This window comes from Tachyglossus aculeatus, chromosome 16 (assembly GCF_015852505.1).
Source record: "Tachyglossus aculeatus isolate mTacAcu1 chromosome 16, mTacAcu1.pri, whole genome shotgun sequence".
Taxonomy (NCBI): Eukaryota; Metazoa; Chordata; class Mammalia; order Monotremata; family Tachyglossidae; genus Tachyglossus; species Tachyglossus aculeatus.
Genome location: NC_052081.1, coordinates 17759839 through 17776060, shown reverse-complemented (window position 1 = coordinate 17776060; position 16222 = coordinate 17759839). Strand labels below are relative to the sequence as shown.

The window sequence follows — 16222 nt, the reverse complement described above, 5'->3', positions numbered from 1 at the left end:
CAGTCTTCATCCCCATTTGACAGATGAGGGAACTGAGCGAAGAGAAGTGAAGTGACTCGCCCAAAGTCACACAGCTGACAGTTGGCGGAGCCGGGATTTGAATCCATGACCTCGGACTCCAAAGCCCGGGCTCTTTCCACAGAGCCACGAAGTGCTTATTATGTGCCAAGCACTGTTCTAAGCGCTGGGGAGGCTACAAGGTGATCGGGTTGTCCCACGGGGGGCCCACAGTCTTCATCCCCATTTGACAGATGAGGGAACTGAGGCACAGAGAAGTGAAGTGACTTGCCCAAAGTTACACAGCTGACAGTTGGCGGAACCGGGATTTGAACCCATGACCTCTGACTCCAAAGCCCGGGCTCTTTCCACAGAGCCACGAAGCACTGACTATGTGCCAAGCACTGCTCTAAGCGCTGGGGAGGCTACAAGGTGATCAGGTTATTCCACAGGGGGCTCACAGTCTTCATCCCCATTTTACAGATGAGGGAACTGAGGCACAGAAGTGAAGTGACTCGCCCAAAGTCACACAGCTGACAGTTGGCGGAGCAGGGATTTGAACCCATGACCTCTGACTCCAAAGCCCGGTCTCTTTCTACTGAGCCACAAAGCGCTGACTATGTGCCAAGCACTGCTCTAAGCGCTGGGGAGGCTACAAGGTGATCAGGTTGTCCCCAGTGGGGCCCACAGTCTTCATCCCCATTTTACAGATGAGGGAACTGAGGAACAGAAGTGAAGTGACTTGCCCAAAGTCACACAGCTGACAGTTGGCGGAGCCAGGATTTGAATCCATGACCTCTGATTCCAAAGCCCGGGCTCTTTCCACAGAGCCACGAAGCGCTGATTATGTGCCAAGCACTGTTCTAGGCGCTGGGGAGGCTACAAGGTGATCGGGTTGTCCCACGGGGGGCCCACAGTCTTCATCCCCATTTGACAGATGAGGGAACTGAGGCACAGAGAAGTGAAGTGACTCGCCCAAAGTCACACAGCTGACAGTTGGCGGAGCAGGGATTTGAACCCATGACCTCTGACTCCAAAGCCCGGTCTCTTTCTACTGAGCCACAAAGCGCTGACTATGTGCCAAGCACTGTTCTAAGCGCTGGGGAGGCTACAAGGTGATCAGGTTGTCCCACGGCGGGGGGCCTCACAGTCTTCATCCCCATTTGACAGATGAGGGAACTGAGGCACAGAGAAGTGAAGTGACTCACCCAAAGTCACACAGCTGACAGTTGGCGGAGCAGGGATTTCAACCCATGACCTCTGACTCCAAAGCCCGGTCTCTTTCTACTGAGCCACAAAGCGCTGACTATGTGCCAAGCACTGTTCTAAGCGCTGGGGAGGCTACAAGGAGATCAGGTTGTCCCACGGGGGGGGGGCTCACAGTCTTCATCCCCATTTTACAGATGAGGGAACTGAGGAACAGGGAAGTTAAGTGACTTGCCCAAAGTCACACAGCTGACAGTTGGCGGAGCCGGGATTTGAACCCATGACCTCTGACTCCAAAGCCTGGGCTCTTTCCACAGAGCCACGAAGTGCTTATTATGTGCCAAGCACTGTTCTAAGCGCTGGGGAGGCTACAAGGTGATCAGGTTGTCCCACGGCGGGGGGCCTCACAGTCTTCATCCCCATTTTACAGATGAGGGAACTGAGGAACAGAAGTGAAGTGACTTACCCAAAGTCACACAGCTGACAGTTGGCGGAGCCGGGATTTGAACCCGTGACCTCTGACTCCAAAGCCCGGGCTCTTTCCACAGAGCCACGAAGCACTGACTATGTGCCAAGCACTGTTCTAAGCGCTGGGGAGGCTACAAGGAGATCAGGTTATCCCACAGGGGGCTCACAGTCTTCATCCCCATTTTACAGATGAGGGAACTGAAGAACAGAGAAGTTAAGTGGCTTGCCCAAAGTCACACAGCCGACAAAAGGCGGAGCAGGATTTGAACCCATGGCCTCTGACTCCAAAGCCCGGGCTCTTTCCACTGAGCCACAAAGCGCTGACTATGTGCCAAGCACTGCTCTAAGCGCTGGGGAGGCTACAAGGTGATCAGGTTGTCCCACATGGGGCTCACAGTCTTAATCCCCATTTGATAGATGAGGGAACTGAGGCCCAGAGAAGTTAAGTGGCTTGCCCAAAGTCACACAGCTGACAAGCGGCGGTGCTGGGATTTGAACCCGTGACCTCTGACTCCAAAGCCCGGGCTCTTTCTACTGAGCCGCTAAGCACTGGGGAGGCTACAAGGTGATCACATTGTCCCACGTGGGGCTCGCAGTCTTCATCCCCATTTGACAGATGAGGGAACTGAGGCCCGGAGAAGTGAAGTGACTTGCCCAAAGTCACCCAGCTGACAGGCGGCGGAGCCGGGATTTGAACCCATGACCTCCGACTCCCCAGCCCGTGCTCTTTCATTCGTTCAGTCGTATTTATTGAGCGCTTACAGTGTGCGGAGCACTGTACTAAGCGCTTGGGAAGTCCAAGCTGGCGGCGTATAGAGACGGTCCCGACCCAGCGGCGGGCTCACGGTCTAGAGGCCACTGAGCCACGCTGCTTCTCTGGGCGCTGGGCGGACGATTTCACCCCCCGCTTGGCGGCTGAGGAACCCGAGGCCCACAGGAAGGGAAATGACTCGCGCAAGGTCACCCCGCAGGCGGGTGGCGGGATTAGAACCCAGCACCCCGGCCGCCCGGGGTCTTTCCACCTGCTCTCTTCTCCTCCTCCTCGTCCTCCAGCCGGGGCTGCGGATTTCCCCCATAACAGTCATCGTAAGAATAACGGTGGTGTTTGCCGAGCGCTTACTATGTGCCAAGCGCTGGGGTAGATACAAGGTGATCAGGTGGTCCCACGGGGGGCTCCCAGGCTTCATCCCCATTTTCCTCTCCCCGCGGCACTTGTCTAGATTTATACAGATTTATTACTCCGATTTTACCGGTACAGATTCACCATTTGAATGAATGGCTGCCGTGTTGCCAGTTTGTACTTCCCAAGCGCTTAGTACAGTGCTCTGCACATAGTAAGCGCTCAATAAATACGATTGATGATGATTTGACTTGTTAATGATGTGCCTAGAGCTTTAATTCTATTTGTTCTGATGGTTTTGACCCCCGTGTCCGTGTTTTGTTGTCTTCTGTTGGGTAGGGACCGTCTCTATGTGTTGCCGACTTGTACTTCCCAAGCGCTTAGTACAGTGCTCTGCACACGGTAGGCGCTCAATAAATACCATTGATTGATTGATTGATTGTCGCCCCCTTCTAGACTGCGAGCCCGCTGTTGGGTAGGGACCGGCTCTATCTCTTGCCGACTCGGGCTTCCCAAGCGCTTAGTCCAGCGCTGTGCACACAGTAAGCGCTCGGTAAATACGATTGAACGAATGAATTTTCCAGATGAGGTCACCGAGGCCCGGGGAAGTGAAGTGACTCGCCCAGGGTCACACAGCAGACAGGGGGCGGAGGCAGGATTAGAACCCACGACTCCGGACTCCCGAGCCCGGGCTCTTTCCACTGAGCCACGCTGCTTCCCTCCAAAACACGCATCCCTCCCCCTCTCCATCCCCCCCGTCTTACCTCCTTCCCTTCCCCACAGCACCTGTATATTTGTATATATGTTTGTACAGATTTATTACTTTATTTATTTTACTTGTACATATCTATTTATTTTATTTTGTTAGTGTGTTTGGTTTTGTTCTCCGTCTCCCCCTTTTAGACCGTGAGCCCACCGTTGGGTCTCTATATGTTGCCGACTTGTACTTCCCAAGCGCTTAGTCCAGCGCTGTGCACACAGTAAGCGCTCGGTAAATACGATTGAACGAATGAATTTTCCAGATGAGGTCACCGAGGCCCGGGGAAGTGAAGTGACTCGCCTAGGGTCACACAGCAGACAGGGGGCGGAGGCAGGATTAGAACCCACGACTCCTGACTCCCGAGCCCAGGCTCTTTCCACTGAGCCACGCTGCTTCCCTCCAAAACACGCATCCCTCCCCCTCTCCATCCCCCCCGTCTTACCTCCTTCCCTTCCCCACAGCACCTGTATATTTGTATATATGTTTGTGTATATTTCTTACTTTATTTTGCTTGTACATATCTATTCTATTTATTTTATTTTGTTAGTACGTTTGGTTTTGTTCTCCGTCTCCCCCTTTTAGACCGTGAGCCCACCGTTGGGTCTCTATATGTTGCCGACTTGTACTTCCCAAGCGCTTAGTCCAGTGCTCTGCACACAGTAAGCGCTCGGTAAATACGATTGAACGAATGAATTTTCCAGATGAGGTCACCGAGGCCCGGGGAAGTGAAGTGACTCGCCCAGGGTCACACAGCAGACGGGGGGCGGAGGCAGGATTAGAACCCACGACTCCGGACTCCCGAGCCCGGGCTCTTTCCACTGAGCCACGCTGCTTCCCTCCAAAACACGCATCCCTCCCCCTCTCCATCCCCCCCGTCTTACCTCCTTCCCTTCCCCACAGCACCTGTGTATTTGTATATATGTTTGTACAGATTTATTACTTTATTTATTTTACTTGTACATATCTATTCTATTTTATTTTGTTAGTACGTTTGGTTTTGTTCTCCGTCTCCCCCTTTTAGACCGTGAGCCCACCGTTGGGTCTCTCTATGTTGCGGACTTGTACTTCCCAAGCGCTTAGTCCAGTGCTCTGCACACAGTAAGCGCTCAATAAATACGATTAATTGATCCCTTTCCCCCGTAGTATGCCCCCCCGCAGGGAAGAAGCCGTTGAGTAATTGATGTTTGGTGTCACCTCTCCCACTTCGGCTTTCACTTTGCCGGAAACGACGCAAAGAGGATTGTCGATCTGGAAGGTCTTGGGATTTTTCCCAAACTTCCACTGACTAGATCCTGGCTCTGACAATCAGTCGGTGCTGTTCCTTGTGTGTGCTAACCCTCTTGCTGCACGGGTAATGGTAATAATAATAATTGCGATATTTGATAAGCGCTTACTACGTGCCAGGCTCTGCTCCAAGCCCCGGGGTACGGCCAAGGTAGGTTGTTCCACGGGGGGCTCCCAGTCTTCATCCCCATTTTACAGATAATAATAATAATAATGATAGCATTTATTAAGCGCTTACTATGTGCAGAGCCCTGTTCTAAGCGCTGGGGAGGTTACAGGGTGATCAGGATGTCCCACGGGGGGCTCACAGTCCTCATCCCCATTTCGAGGGAACTGAGGCACAGAGGAGTCAAGCGACTTGCCCAAAGTCGCACAGCTGACAAGTGGTGGAGCCGGGATTTGAACCCGTGACCTCCGGCCCCAAAGCCCGGGCTCCTTCCACTGAGCCACGCTGCTTCTCATGAGACTTTTAGACTTTAGTCTTTTAGACTGTGAGCCCGCTGTCGGGTAGGGACCGTCTCTATGTGTTGCCAGTTTGTACTTCCCAAGCGCTTAGTACAGTGCTCTGCACATAGTAAGCGCTCAATAAGTACGATTGATTGATTGATTGATTGAGATGAGATCCTACAGGTGAGGGAACTGAGGCCCAGAGAAGGGAAGCGACTTGCCCAGGGTCACACAGCTGACAGCTGGCTGACCCGGGATTAGAACCCAGGGCCTTCCGACTCCCACTAGGCCGTGCTGCCCACGCAGTCCCTTACGTCCAGTAGCCCTCCTCACCCCCCTCCCCACAGTCTGGACCTTCTCAGTTCCCTCCCATCCAAACCGTCCCCCCCGCAGTCCCCCCGCAATCCCCGTCAACATTCATTCATTCATTCGGTTGCATTTATTGAGCGCCTACTGTGTGCGGGGCACAGTACTGAGTGCTTGGGAAGTCCCGTCCAGCCCATTCCTGCCCCCGGCCCCGTGCCCACTCCACACCCCCGCCCTCCTCAATCAATCAATCAATCAATCGTATTTATTGAGCGCTTACGGTGTGCAGAGCACTGTACTAAGCGCTTGGGAGGTACAAGTTGGCAACATACAGAGACAGTCCCTGCCCGACAGCGGGCTCACAGTCTAGAAGGGGGAGACAGAGAACAAAACCAAACATACTAACAAAATAAACAGAATAGATAGGTACGAGTAAAATCAATCAATCAATCAATCGTATTTATTGAGCGCTTACTATGTGCAGAGCACTGTACTAAGCGCTTGGGAAGTACAAATTGGCATCACATAGAGACAGTCCCTACCCAACAGTGGGCTCACAGTCTAAAAGGGGGAGACAGAGAACAGAACCAAACATACCAACAAAATAAAATAAGTAGGATAGAAATGTACAAGTAAAATAAATAAATAAATAAATAGAGTAATAAATATGTACAACCATATATAAATAATAATAATAATATATAAAACAGAGGAATAAATCTGTACAAACATATAGACAGGCGCTGTGGGGAAGGAGGTAAGATGGGGGGATGACGAGGGGGAAAGAAAGGACGGGGCTCAGTCTGGGAAGGCCTCCTGGAGGAGGTGAGCGCTCAGTAGGGCCTCGAAGGGAACAGATACCGTCACTCTTATTATTAATAACAGTGGTCGGCCCCCAGTAAGCGCTTAAGGCACGCCACCCTCCTGCCCCTCGGTCCCCACTGTTGGGGGGGGGGCCGCCCTCGACAATTGGCAATGCCGGGATTTGAACCCCTGACCTCTGACTCCAAAGCCCGTGGAAGCCCCCCCTGCTCCCGCCCCCCAACCCATCTCAGGAGAAAGCTTTCCTTCATCGTCGACCTGTTCCTGAGGTCCTCCTCACTGTCCCCAGATAACGCAGTCTCCCCTACCGCTCTCTCTACGGGGGCCGGGATGTGTGTGTGTGTATATATATATATATATATATATATATATATATATATATATATATGTATATATATATATCTGTGTGTGTGTGTGTGTGTGTGTGTGTGTGTGTCCCCTCTTCTCCCAGTCCCCCAGACTCACTGGGAGAGGGGTAGGAGTTGGCATCCTTCTGGTTCCCCACTGCTGCCTTCACCCCATTCATTCATTCATTCATTCATTCATTCATTCATTCAGTCCTATTTATTGAGCGCTTACGGTGTGCAGAGCGCCGTACTAAGCGCTTGGGCAGTCCAAGTCGGCCACACAGAGAGACGGGTCCCCACCCAACAGCGGGCTCACAGTCTAGAAGGGGGAGACGGACAACAAAACGAAACATATTAACCAAATAAAATAAATAGAATAGTAAATACGTACAAGTCAAATAGAGTAATAAATATGTACAAACGTATATACGGGTGCTGCGGGGAGGGGAAGGAGGTGAGGTGGGGGGGAGGGGGAGGGGGAGAAGAAGGAGGGGGCTCGTGGGTTCTAATCCCGGCTCTGCCACTCATCTGCTGTGTGACCTTGGGCAAGTCACTTAACCTCTCTGCGCCTCACTTCCCTCACCTGTCAAATAGGGATTAATACCGGGAGCCCCACGTGGGACAACCTGAGGACCTTGTATCTACCCCAGCGCTTAGAACAGTGCTTGGCACATAGTAAGCGCTGAACGAACACCTCTCCACCATCGCTCCGTCTCCCTTCCTTTGGAGCTTCTGCCGCCCACTAGTCCCGGTCTGGGTAGGGACCCCGGCTCTCTATGTTGCCGACTTGGACTTCCAAGCGCTTAGTACGGCGCTCTGCACACAGTAAGCGCTCAATAAATATGGTTGGATGAATGAATGAATCCGCTGCCCCCCAGGGCCCTCCTCCGGCTTTCCGTTTTGATCCCCTTCTCACTCTCCACCCCTCCACTGGTCCTTGGGGACTTTCACCGCCATGTGGGTGACCTTCCACCTCCTCTCACTCCTTTACTCCGATGACTGCTCCTCCTCACCTCGCACACTCCCCAACTCGGGCAAACGCTATGAGATTTTATAATCTCTGGTCACTGTGCAATCTCTCCCCTCCCCAATTCTGAAAATCCCCCTTATCGGATTACAACCTCCTCACCTGCTCTCTTTCCCTCACACCCACCCCTCCGCCAATCCGCCTTGCTCCCCCATGGAGAAGTCCGTCCTTTCGACCTCCTCCGGGATCCTCTAGCCCTCCTACCCCATTCATTCTCCGTACTTAAACCACCTTCTGATGCACAGATCGACACCCTCGACTCCCCTCGCCGAATCGAACCCTCTTCCTTTCCTGTCCCTCCACCGGTCTTGTGCTCCTAACCCCGATGACCTCCACAGTCTGCCGTCTCCTTCCTCCACCTCTGTGCCAGACCTGCAGAATATTGTTGGCGGAAATCCAGACGTCTCTGACCTTGTCCGCCTGAAACTGATTATCTGCTTCAATTCGGCCTTCACTGCCCCCCAGCAATACTTTTCTCTCCTTATTCATTCATTCAGTCGTATTTATTGAGCACTTACCGTGTGCAGAGCACTGTACTAAGTGCTTGGGAAGTACAAGTCAGCAACATATAGAGACAACAGCGGGTTTGCAGTCTAGAAGGGGGAGACAACGGCCTCTTCCCCGCGGGGAACATACTGCTGGGGAATGGGATGCGTGTTTTGGAGGGGAGGAAAGCAGTGTGGCTCAGTGGAAAGAGCCCGGGCTTGGGAGCCAGAGGTCGTGGGTTCTGATCCCGGCTCCGCCGCTTGCCTGCCGTGTGACCCTGGGCAAGTCGCTTCCGTGACGTATTTGAAAGCACTTAGTACAGTGCTTTGCACACAGTAAGCGCTCAATAAATACGATTGATTGATTGAAAGCAATGGGGAAGAAGTCACTGGAAAGTGAACGGTTGAAGATGGCCAGGGAGGGAAGAAAGGCCGGGGCGAGTTTTAAGGTTAAGGCGTGAAGGGATGGCGGGGCGTAGACTTGGAGAATGGGTGGGAGATCTTGTATGCCATTGTTTGGAAAGACTCACTAGCTGAGGGCTTCTTTATTCATTCTGGGGGGAGGGAGATGTCAACAGAGTTGGAAGAAGAGATTTAAGTATCATGGTTTGCAACCTGTTAATTTACCAAGTCGGCGTGGATCTTCATACTGACCTTTCTGGACCAGGATTTCTGACTGTTGGAATTTCCTCCCGAGCGGTGGCTCGCTCGTAATGCCGCTAGTAGAAAAAATTGGGGCGGAAATACGGGCCTTTTGATCTGTTTAACCCATTGGCAGACGATGAAGCGAGTGAAGTCTTTTCTTTCTGAGCGGGTGCTCACAGTGGGGACCCATCTGTGGTCTGGTCCCTCCCTTACCCGTATCGAATTAGGCAGACTTTCAAGGACGTAGCGAAGAGATTGTCGAGGTTTTGAGATTTTTTTTTTAGACGGCCTCTTCTCTCTCGCTCCGACTCTTTGGCGTATCCCTCTGGAGATCTGGGCCGAAGAGGAGCGGCTCGGCTCCGAGTCGGCACTGGGGAATCAATCAATCAATCAATCAATGGTAGGTTAGGATGGTAGGTTAGAGCGGCGCTGAGGGCACTCCCCCAAACCTCGCATCTAATCTTTTTAACTTCCCCTTCCCCTCCAACCTTGACTGGGCTCGCTGAGAGCAAAGCTGGTGTTTGACTTGTATTTCCATCCTCCTGGGAAAAGTACCACGTGTGATCCGCTATCGCCAGCCCGGGGCCAGAAGCTAATAATAATAACGAGTATTATGATCATGATATCTATTCTATTTATTTTATTTTGTCAATTTGTTTTGTTGTCTGTCTCCCCCTTCTAGACTGTGAGCCCGCTGTTGGGTAGGGACTGTCTCTATATGTTGCCGACTTGTGCTTCCCAAGCGCTTAGTACAGTGCTCTGCACACAGTAAGCGCCCAATAAATACGATTGATTGATTGATTGATAGTGGTAGTGAAGTGCTCACTATGTGCCAGGCACTGTAATAAGCCCGGGGACGAATGCAAACAGATCGGGTTGGACGCAGGCCTTATCCCAAGCGGGGCTCACAGTCTCCGTCCCCGTTTTACGGATGAGGTAACTGAGGCCCAGAGAAGTGAAGTGACTTGCCCCAGGTCACACAGCAGACAAGCGGCAGAGCCGGGATTAGAACCCATGACCTCTGACACCCAGGCCTGGGCGCTAGCCACTCTGCCATGTTGCCTCTTAAGGACAAGGACTGCATTTGATCTGCTTATAGTCTATCTTCCCCAGTGCTTAGTCTATAGTAAACACTTAACAAATGCCCCTCTTGTCATAGTAATAAAAATAGTAGTATTTGTGAAGCGCTTGCTATGAGCCCCGTGCTGTGCACATGGTGAGCGCTCCAGTAATAGTACCGATTGATTGACAACCATAAGGAAACTATACCCATATAGGGGGAATTTCTAAAATTGACCATACCATGTTTTTGAAAAATTAGAAAGGCACATTTCGTACTGAACAAGGTCTTGGAAACGGCGCAATATAACCCCATGCTGAAAATGTTTTTATTTTAGGTTGCCGAGGAGCCCAAGTGGAAGAAATATGGAGTTTGGAGCCTGAGAATTTTGAAAAATTGAAGTAAGTCTGACTGTCCAACAGCATTTTCTACTTTATTGCCCTGCCTCCCCCCCCCCAAAAAAAGCAAGTTTGATTCGTCCCATGAGATTTGATTTGGGCCACCGACTCTCATAAGCAGCAATGAGTAGCTTCCTTTTCCATCCTACTCTTCTAAATGGAAAGATTCTGCGGGATATTTAGTAGCAGAGGCAACCCAGATCTGCTAACGGTGGGTACCTTTTCGGAATCAAGAAAGAGAGATCATCATCATCATCATCAATCGTATTTATTGAGCGCTTACTGTGTGCAGAGCTAAGCTAAGAGATGGGCCAAATGCTGTCATTTCCTATTTGCCTGAGTCTTGCGAGCGGGAGGTCACTGTCTTTTTTTCCAGGAGAGCAGGTTTTCGTGGCAACGACCAATCAGTCAGTTGGTTTTGCCTGCTTACTACGTGCAGAGCAGTGTACTAAACCCTTGGGAAAATACGTTACAACCGAGTTGATAATAATAATAATAATAATGGCATTTATTAAGGGCTTACTATGTGCAAAGCACCGTTCTAAGCGCTGGGGAGTTTACAAGGTGATCAGGTTGTCCCACGGGGGGCTCACAGTCTTCATCCCCATTTTGCAGATGAGGGAACTGAGGACCAGAGAAGTGACTTGCCCAGAGTCACCCAGCTGACAACTGGCGGAGCCGGGATTTGAACCCATGCCCTCTGACTCCAAAGCCCGGGCTCTTTCCAGTGCCAAGCACCGTTCTGAGCACTGGGGCAGATAGGTACAAGCAGTCAGGTTGTCCCCCGTGGGGCTCACAGTCTCAAGCCCCGTTTGACAGATGAGGTCACTGAGGCACAGAGAAGTTAGGTGACTTGCCCAAAGTCACACAGCTGGTAAGTGGCGGAGCCGGGATTAAGACTCGCGACCTCTGACTCCCAAGCCCGGCCTCTTTCCACTAAACCACGCGGCTTCTCCAAGCCGCGCCGAGTTGGTCCACGTGCTCCCTGCCTGCGAGGCGCTTCCTGTCTACAGTCCGTCCGGGCCGCTTTTTGTGCATAAACGCAGTAAGCGCTCAGTAAGTACGACCGACGACTCAAGCCGAGCACCGATCTAGGAGCGTCTTCCAGGCCGTAAGCTTTTCAAGAGCGGGATGGCCTCTCGGACGGTTTTTGGAGGCTCCTGAAAACCTTCAATCGGGGCTCGACGGCTGCAGCGAGGCGGACGAGGAGCCGGGCGGAGCATCGAGTCGCTCAGAGTGATTCGTCCTGTATATACGTTTGTACATATTTATTACTCTATTTATTTTACTTGTACCTATCTATTCTGTTTATTTTCTTTTGGTAGCATGTTTGGTTTTGTTCTCTGCCTCCCCCCTTTTAGACTGTGAGCCCACTGTTGGGTAGGGACCATCTCTAGATGTTGCCAGTTTGTACTTCCCAAGCGCTTAGTACAGTGCTCTGCACACAGTAAGCGCTCAGTAAATACGATTGATGATGATGATGATTCGTCGATTGAAGTGGGCAAGGCTTGCGAGTCACCGGCACCCCTCGCCTCCGTGCAAGAGGGCAGTTAGCCACGGCTCCATCCGTGCCGTGCCGTGCCGTGCCTCCATTTCCCCTCTGCCGCCCTTTTTGGCTCCTTGTTGCCGTGCCCTCTCCGTCTCCCCTGGCTTGGCTCCGTTGTCTGGGCACCGGGAACACCGGGAAGGTCGCAAACTCCAGGGCAGCATCCAAAGACAGCAGAGGAGAGGAGACCGGGACAGAAATCCAACAAGTCGCGGCTCCCAAATTGCTGCTGCTCGGTACCGGACACCTCCTCCCCATCACTTTAAGCGCCCCTGAAAACAGCACAACGGCAGCAGTAATGACGATGATGGATTTGTTCAGCGCTTACTATGTCCCGCGCACTGTACTAAGCGCCGGAGTGGATGCAAGCAAACCAGGTCGGACCCGGGGGCTCACGGTCTTAATCCCCACTTGATAGATGCGGCCCAGAGAAGGGAAGTGACTCCCCCAAGGTCACACAGCAGACAGGTGGCGGAGTCTGGGAATTTCAGCGAGAAAAATAGTGCTTTGCCCCATGGTTAAGAAAGCTCACTGATGATTTTATTTTTTCCGACAGCAGTTAAGCCAAGGTCTGTACCCAATTTTTGTTTCTTCCTTTTCCATCCCGCTCTTCTAAATGGAAAGATCCTGCTGGACGTAATGTGGGATATTTAGAAAATTTATTTAGAAAATGAAACAGGAAAAACAGCCGAGTACCGAAAGAGGAAAAGGCCAAAAGAAAAGACAGGCAGATGACCTTCTGAACACCCTGTAATTTCAGCGAATTTGGGGACTGTTCCATAAGCAACTTGGGGCAAGCTCTTTGCCTTGCTGCAAGTTTGGAGTTAGCACCGCATTTGGAACCCTATGTCGGTCTAGGGGATGCCAGGAAACACAGAGTCGATACTTTTCAATCATCAATCAATCAATCAGTCGTATTTATTGAGCGCTTACTGTGTGCCGAGCACCGTACTAAGCGCTTGGGAAGTACAAGTTGGCAACATGTAGAGACAGTCCCTACCCAACAGTGGGTTCACAAGTCTAGAAGGGGGAGACAGACAACAAAACCAAACATATTAACAAAATAAAATAAATAGAATAGATATGTACAAGTAAAATAAATAAATGGAGTAATAAATATGTACAAATATATATATATACACCATATGTTTGAAAGGAAAAATAGTTTGTTAAAATGAAGGAAAGACTATTTCAAGCCCTGATTATGCCTCGTGGCCAGTGTTAGAGAATCAGAAAGCTCAAAATTGAAATCTTTGGCTGTGTTCCTCAGCAGCGTGTGTGTAGAGAAGCAGCGTGGCTCAGTGGGAAGAGCCCGGGCTTTGGAGTCAGGAGTCGTGGGTTCAAATCCCGGCTCCGGCAACTGTCAGCTGTGTGACTTTGGGCAAGGCACTTCACTTCTCTGGGCCTCAGTTCCCTCATCTGGAAAATGGGGATTAAGACTGTGAGCCGCCCCCGCAGTGGGACACTCTGAACACCTTGTAATCTCCCCAGCGCTTAGAACAGTGCTTAATAAATGCCATCATCATTATTATTTTCAGAAGCAGTTTGAGCTCATCGTTCGGTAATTGTTCCTCTGTACAGGTTAAATTGGCTGGCAAATGTGTTTAAAAATGGTGACGTTTTGTATCAAGGCTGCATTTTGTTTTACAGGCCAGTTCACGGGCTGATTTTCCTCTTCAAGTGGCAGCCAGGAGAAGAACCAGCAGGCTCTGTGGTTCAGGATTCCAGGCTGGATACCATCTTTTTTGCCAAACAGGTACACATACCTGGACACCCCGTGAGAAAGGCCTCGGAGGGGTGCCTTGTTGGACCCTCTTATTCATCGTCCGAGCCCTCGCGGTCACTGTCTCGGCCAGAAGAACGCGGTTTCGTCAAGATAGGAGGCTAATTTTCCACTGTAAAAGCTGCGTCTCTGTCGTAGGCGTACCGTCTGGCTGCTGATTTGAACCCCGGCATTTATGGGGATTTCCAGTTCCGTAGTTGCTTTATTTCGTGTCGGCATTGCTGCCAATTAATGATACGGCTGGACTTTTAAAGTCTCTTACACCTGGCACCCCTACACGCTAGTCAGTCCTAAGTTTTTTCCACAGTTTCTGGCCTCATTCAGTAGTTGTATTCATTCATTCATTCATTCAATCGTATTTAGTGCAGAGCACTGTACTAAGCGCTTGGGAAGTCCAAGTCGGCAACATATAGAGACGGTCCCTACCCAACAGCAGGCTCGCGGTCTAGAAGATTGTATCATGGTGACCGTAGGACGATACCAGTCAGCTCGGTCAAAATGTCGCAAGAAGGAGGTTAAGGAGCGATAAACCGTGAGTCTGTTGTAACCTTGAGTTCCTCTCTTAGGTTTTGCAGCGTGCGGTTTCAGGGGAGTTTAGACCAAGATCGGTGAGCGTCGAGACGTGCATCGCGCACTCTTCCCCCTGGGAAGTTAACCAGCAGGGACGAGAAAGTGCCCCAACCACTTGTCACTATAATAGTAATAATAATAATAATAACGGTACTTGTTAAGCAAGTGACAAACACTAAGTACCGAGGCAGATACGAGTTAGGCAGGTTGGAAACGGTCCCTGTCCCCCATCACGCTCTTAACTCCCATTTTAAAGGTGCGGTGACTGAGGCCCAGAGCAGCGAAGTGACTTCTCCAAGGTCACACGGCAGACGTGCGGCGGCGCCGGGGTTGGAACTCAGGCCCCGCTGCTTCCCAGGCCTGAGCTCTGTCCACTGAGCCACACTGCTTCTAATCGACGTCGTCGTGCGGGGCCTCGGCCCTGAAAGAGGAAGATAATAATAATAATAATGGCATTTATTAAGCGCTTGCTATCATCATCAATTGTATTTATTGAGCGCTTACTAGGTGCAGAGCGCTGTACTAAGCGCTTGGGAAGTGCAGATTGGCAATTACTACGTGCAAAGCACAACTCAGCAGGTCCTGGGCACGGTTTTGAAGCCGTAGGGTGGCCGAGGGTGTAGACCGGATCACTGCCGGCCCATCCTCGGGATGCAGCCCCCTCGTCTCCCCCAAGGGCCGCTCTGCAGGGGAGAAGGTAAATAGAAAAACCGTTAGACCGTCTTTACGGTAGAGCACTTCCCCTCTGGGTGACCGTGGGCAAGTCACTTCACTTCCCCGTGCCTCAGTGTCCCAACTCTGAAACGAAGGGTCAGCGCCTGTTCATCTTTCTCCTCAGCCGGCGAGCCCCGGGCGGGACGGGGATTGGATCCACCTGACGAGCTCGCGTCTTCTACCCACGCTTAACAAATACCGCGACTGTTAACGGCACTCCAATCAATCGATCGATCGTATTTATTGAGCGCTTACTGTGTGCAGAGCACTGTACTAAGCGCTTGGGAAGCGCAAGCTGGCAGCATATAGAGACAGGCCCTACCCAACAGTGGGCTCACAGTCTAGAAGGGAATTTACAGTAAGAATTTTCCGTAAGGGGTAAGAATTCCCAGTAAAAATTTTTAGACTATGCACAGTGTTGTCAGGGAGGATTTGCACCCCCTCTTTGACAGTCTTCCACGAATAGACTGTGAGCCCGCTGTTGGGTTGGGACCGTCTCTATATGTTGCCAACTTGTACTTCCCAAGCGCTTACTACAGTGCTCTGCGCTCAATAAATACAATTGAATGAACGAATAGCTTGAAGTCCCAATTCAGGGGACTTTTTTTTATACAGTTTCACATGGTACAAACACTTAGCTTTCCCCCAAATTCGTTAGTGAGTAAATTGAAACCCCTCAATGAAGGAAACGTTCACGTTCATGCAGTCATATCGATGGAGCGCTTACGGTGTGCAGAGCGCTGTGCTAAGCGCTTGGGAGAGTACAGCACACGATAAAGGTGACATCCCTGCCCGCAGCAAACCTTTCAATCTCGTAGGAAGCACAGCGGTTTCTGTTGCGACTCGGAAGCTGGCACTGTTTTATTCGGAATGGGACTCTGAGTAAGAAAATAGCAATGCTTGGATTTGCGACTTATAGCAGAATCAATCAATCAGTTGATTCTGATTCTTAAATTCTAAAAATTGTAAAAAAAAACTAAAAAAAATTCTAAAAATTCTAAAAATTAAATTCTAAAAATTCTAAGAATTCTAAAAATTAAATTCTAAAAATTCTAAGAATTCTAAAAATTCTTACTGTGAATTCTTACCCCTTACAGAAAATTCTTACTGTAAATTCTTACCCCTTCTGGACTGTCAATCAAAAGAGGCTTCCTATTCATGGAAGACTGTCAAAAGAGAAGCGGCGTGGGTCAGTGGAAAGAGCCCGGGCTTTGGAGCCAGACGTCATGGGTTCGAA

At 50.7% G+C, this 16222-nt stretch overlaps 1 protein-coding gene across 1 annotated transcript in view; it reads left to right on the top strand.

Annotated features, from left to right (window-relative positions):
• Window positions 1–16222, top strand: part of UCHL5 (ubiquitin C-terminal hydrolase L5) — a 34401-nt gene that overhangs the window by 1923 nt on the left and 16256 nt on the right. The window contains exons 2-3 of the mRNA XM_038758427.1: window positions 10312–10375; window positions 13569–13674. Coding sequence (XP_038614355.1) covers window positions 10312–10375; window positions 13569–13674 — 170 coding nt within the window. The remainder of the gene's footprint in view (window positions 1–10311; window positions 10376–13568; window positions 13675–16222) is intronic.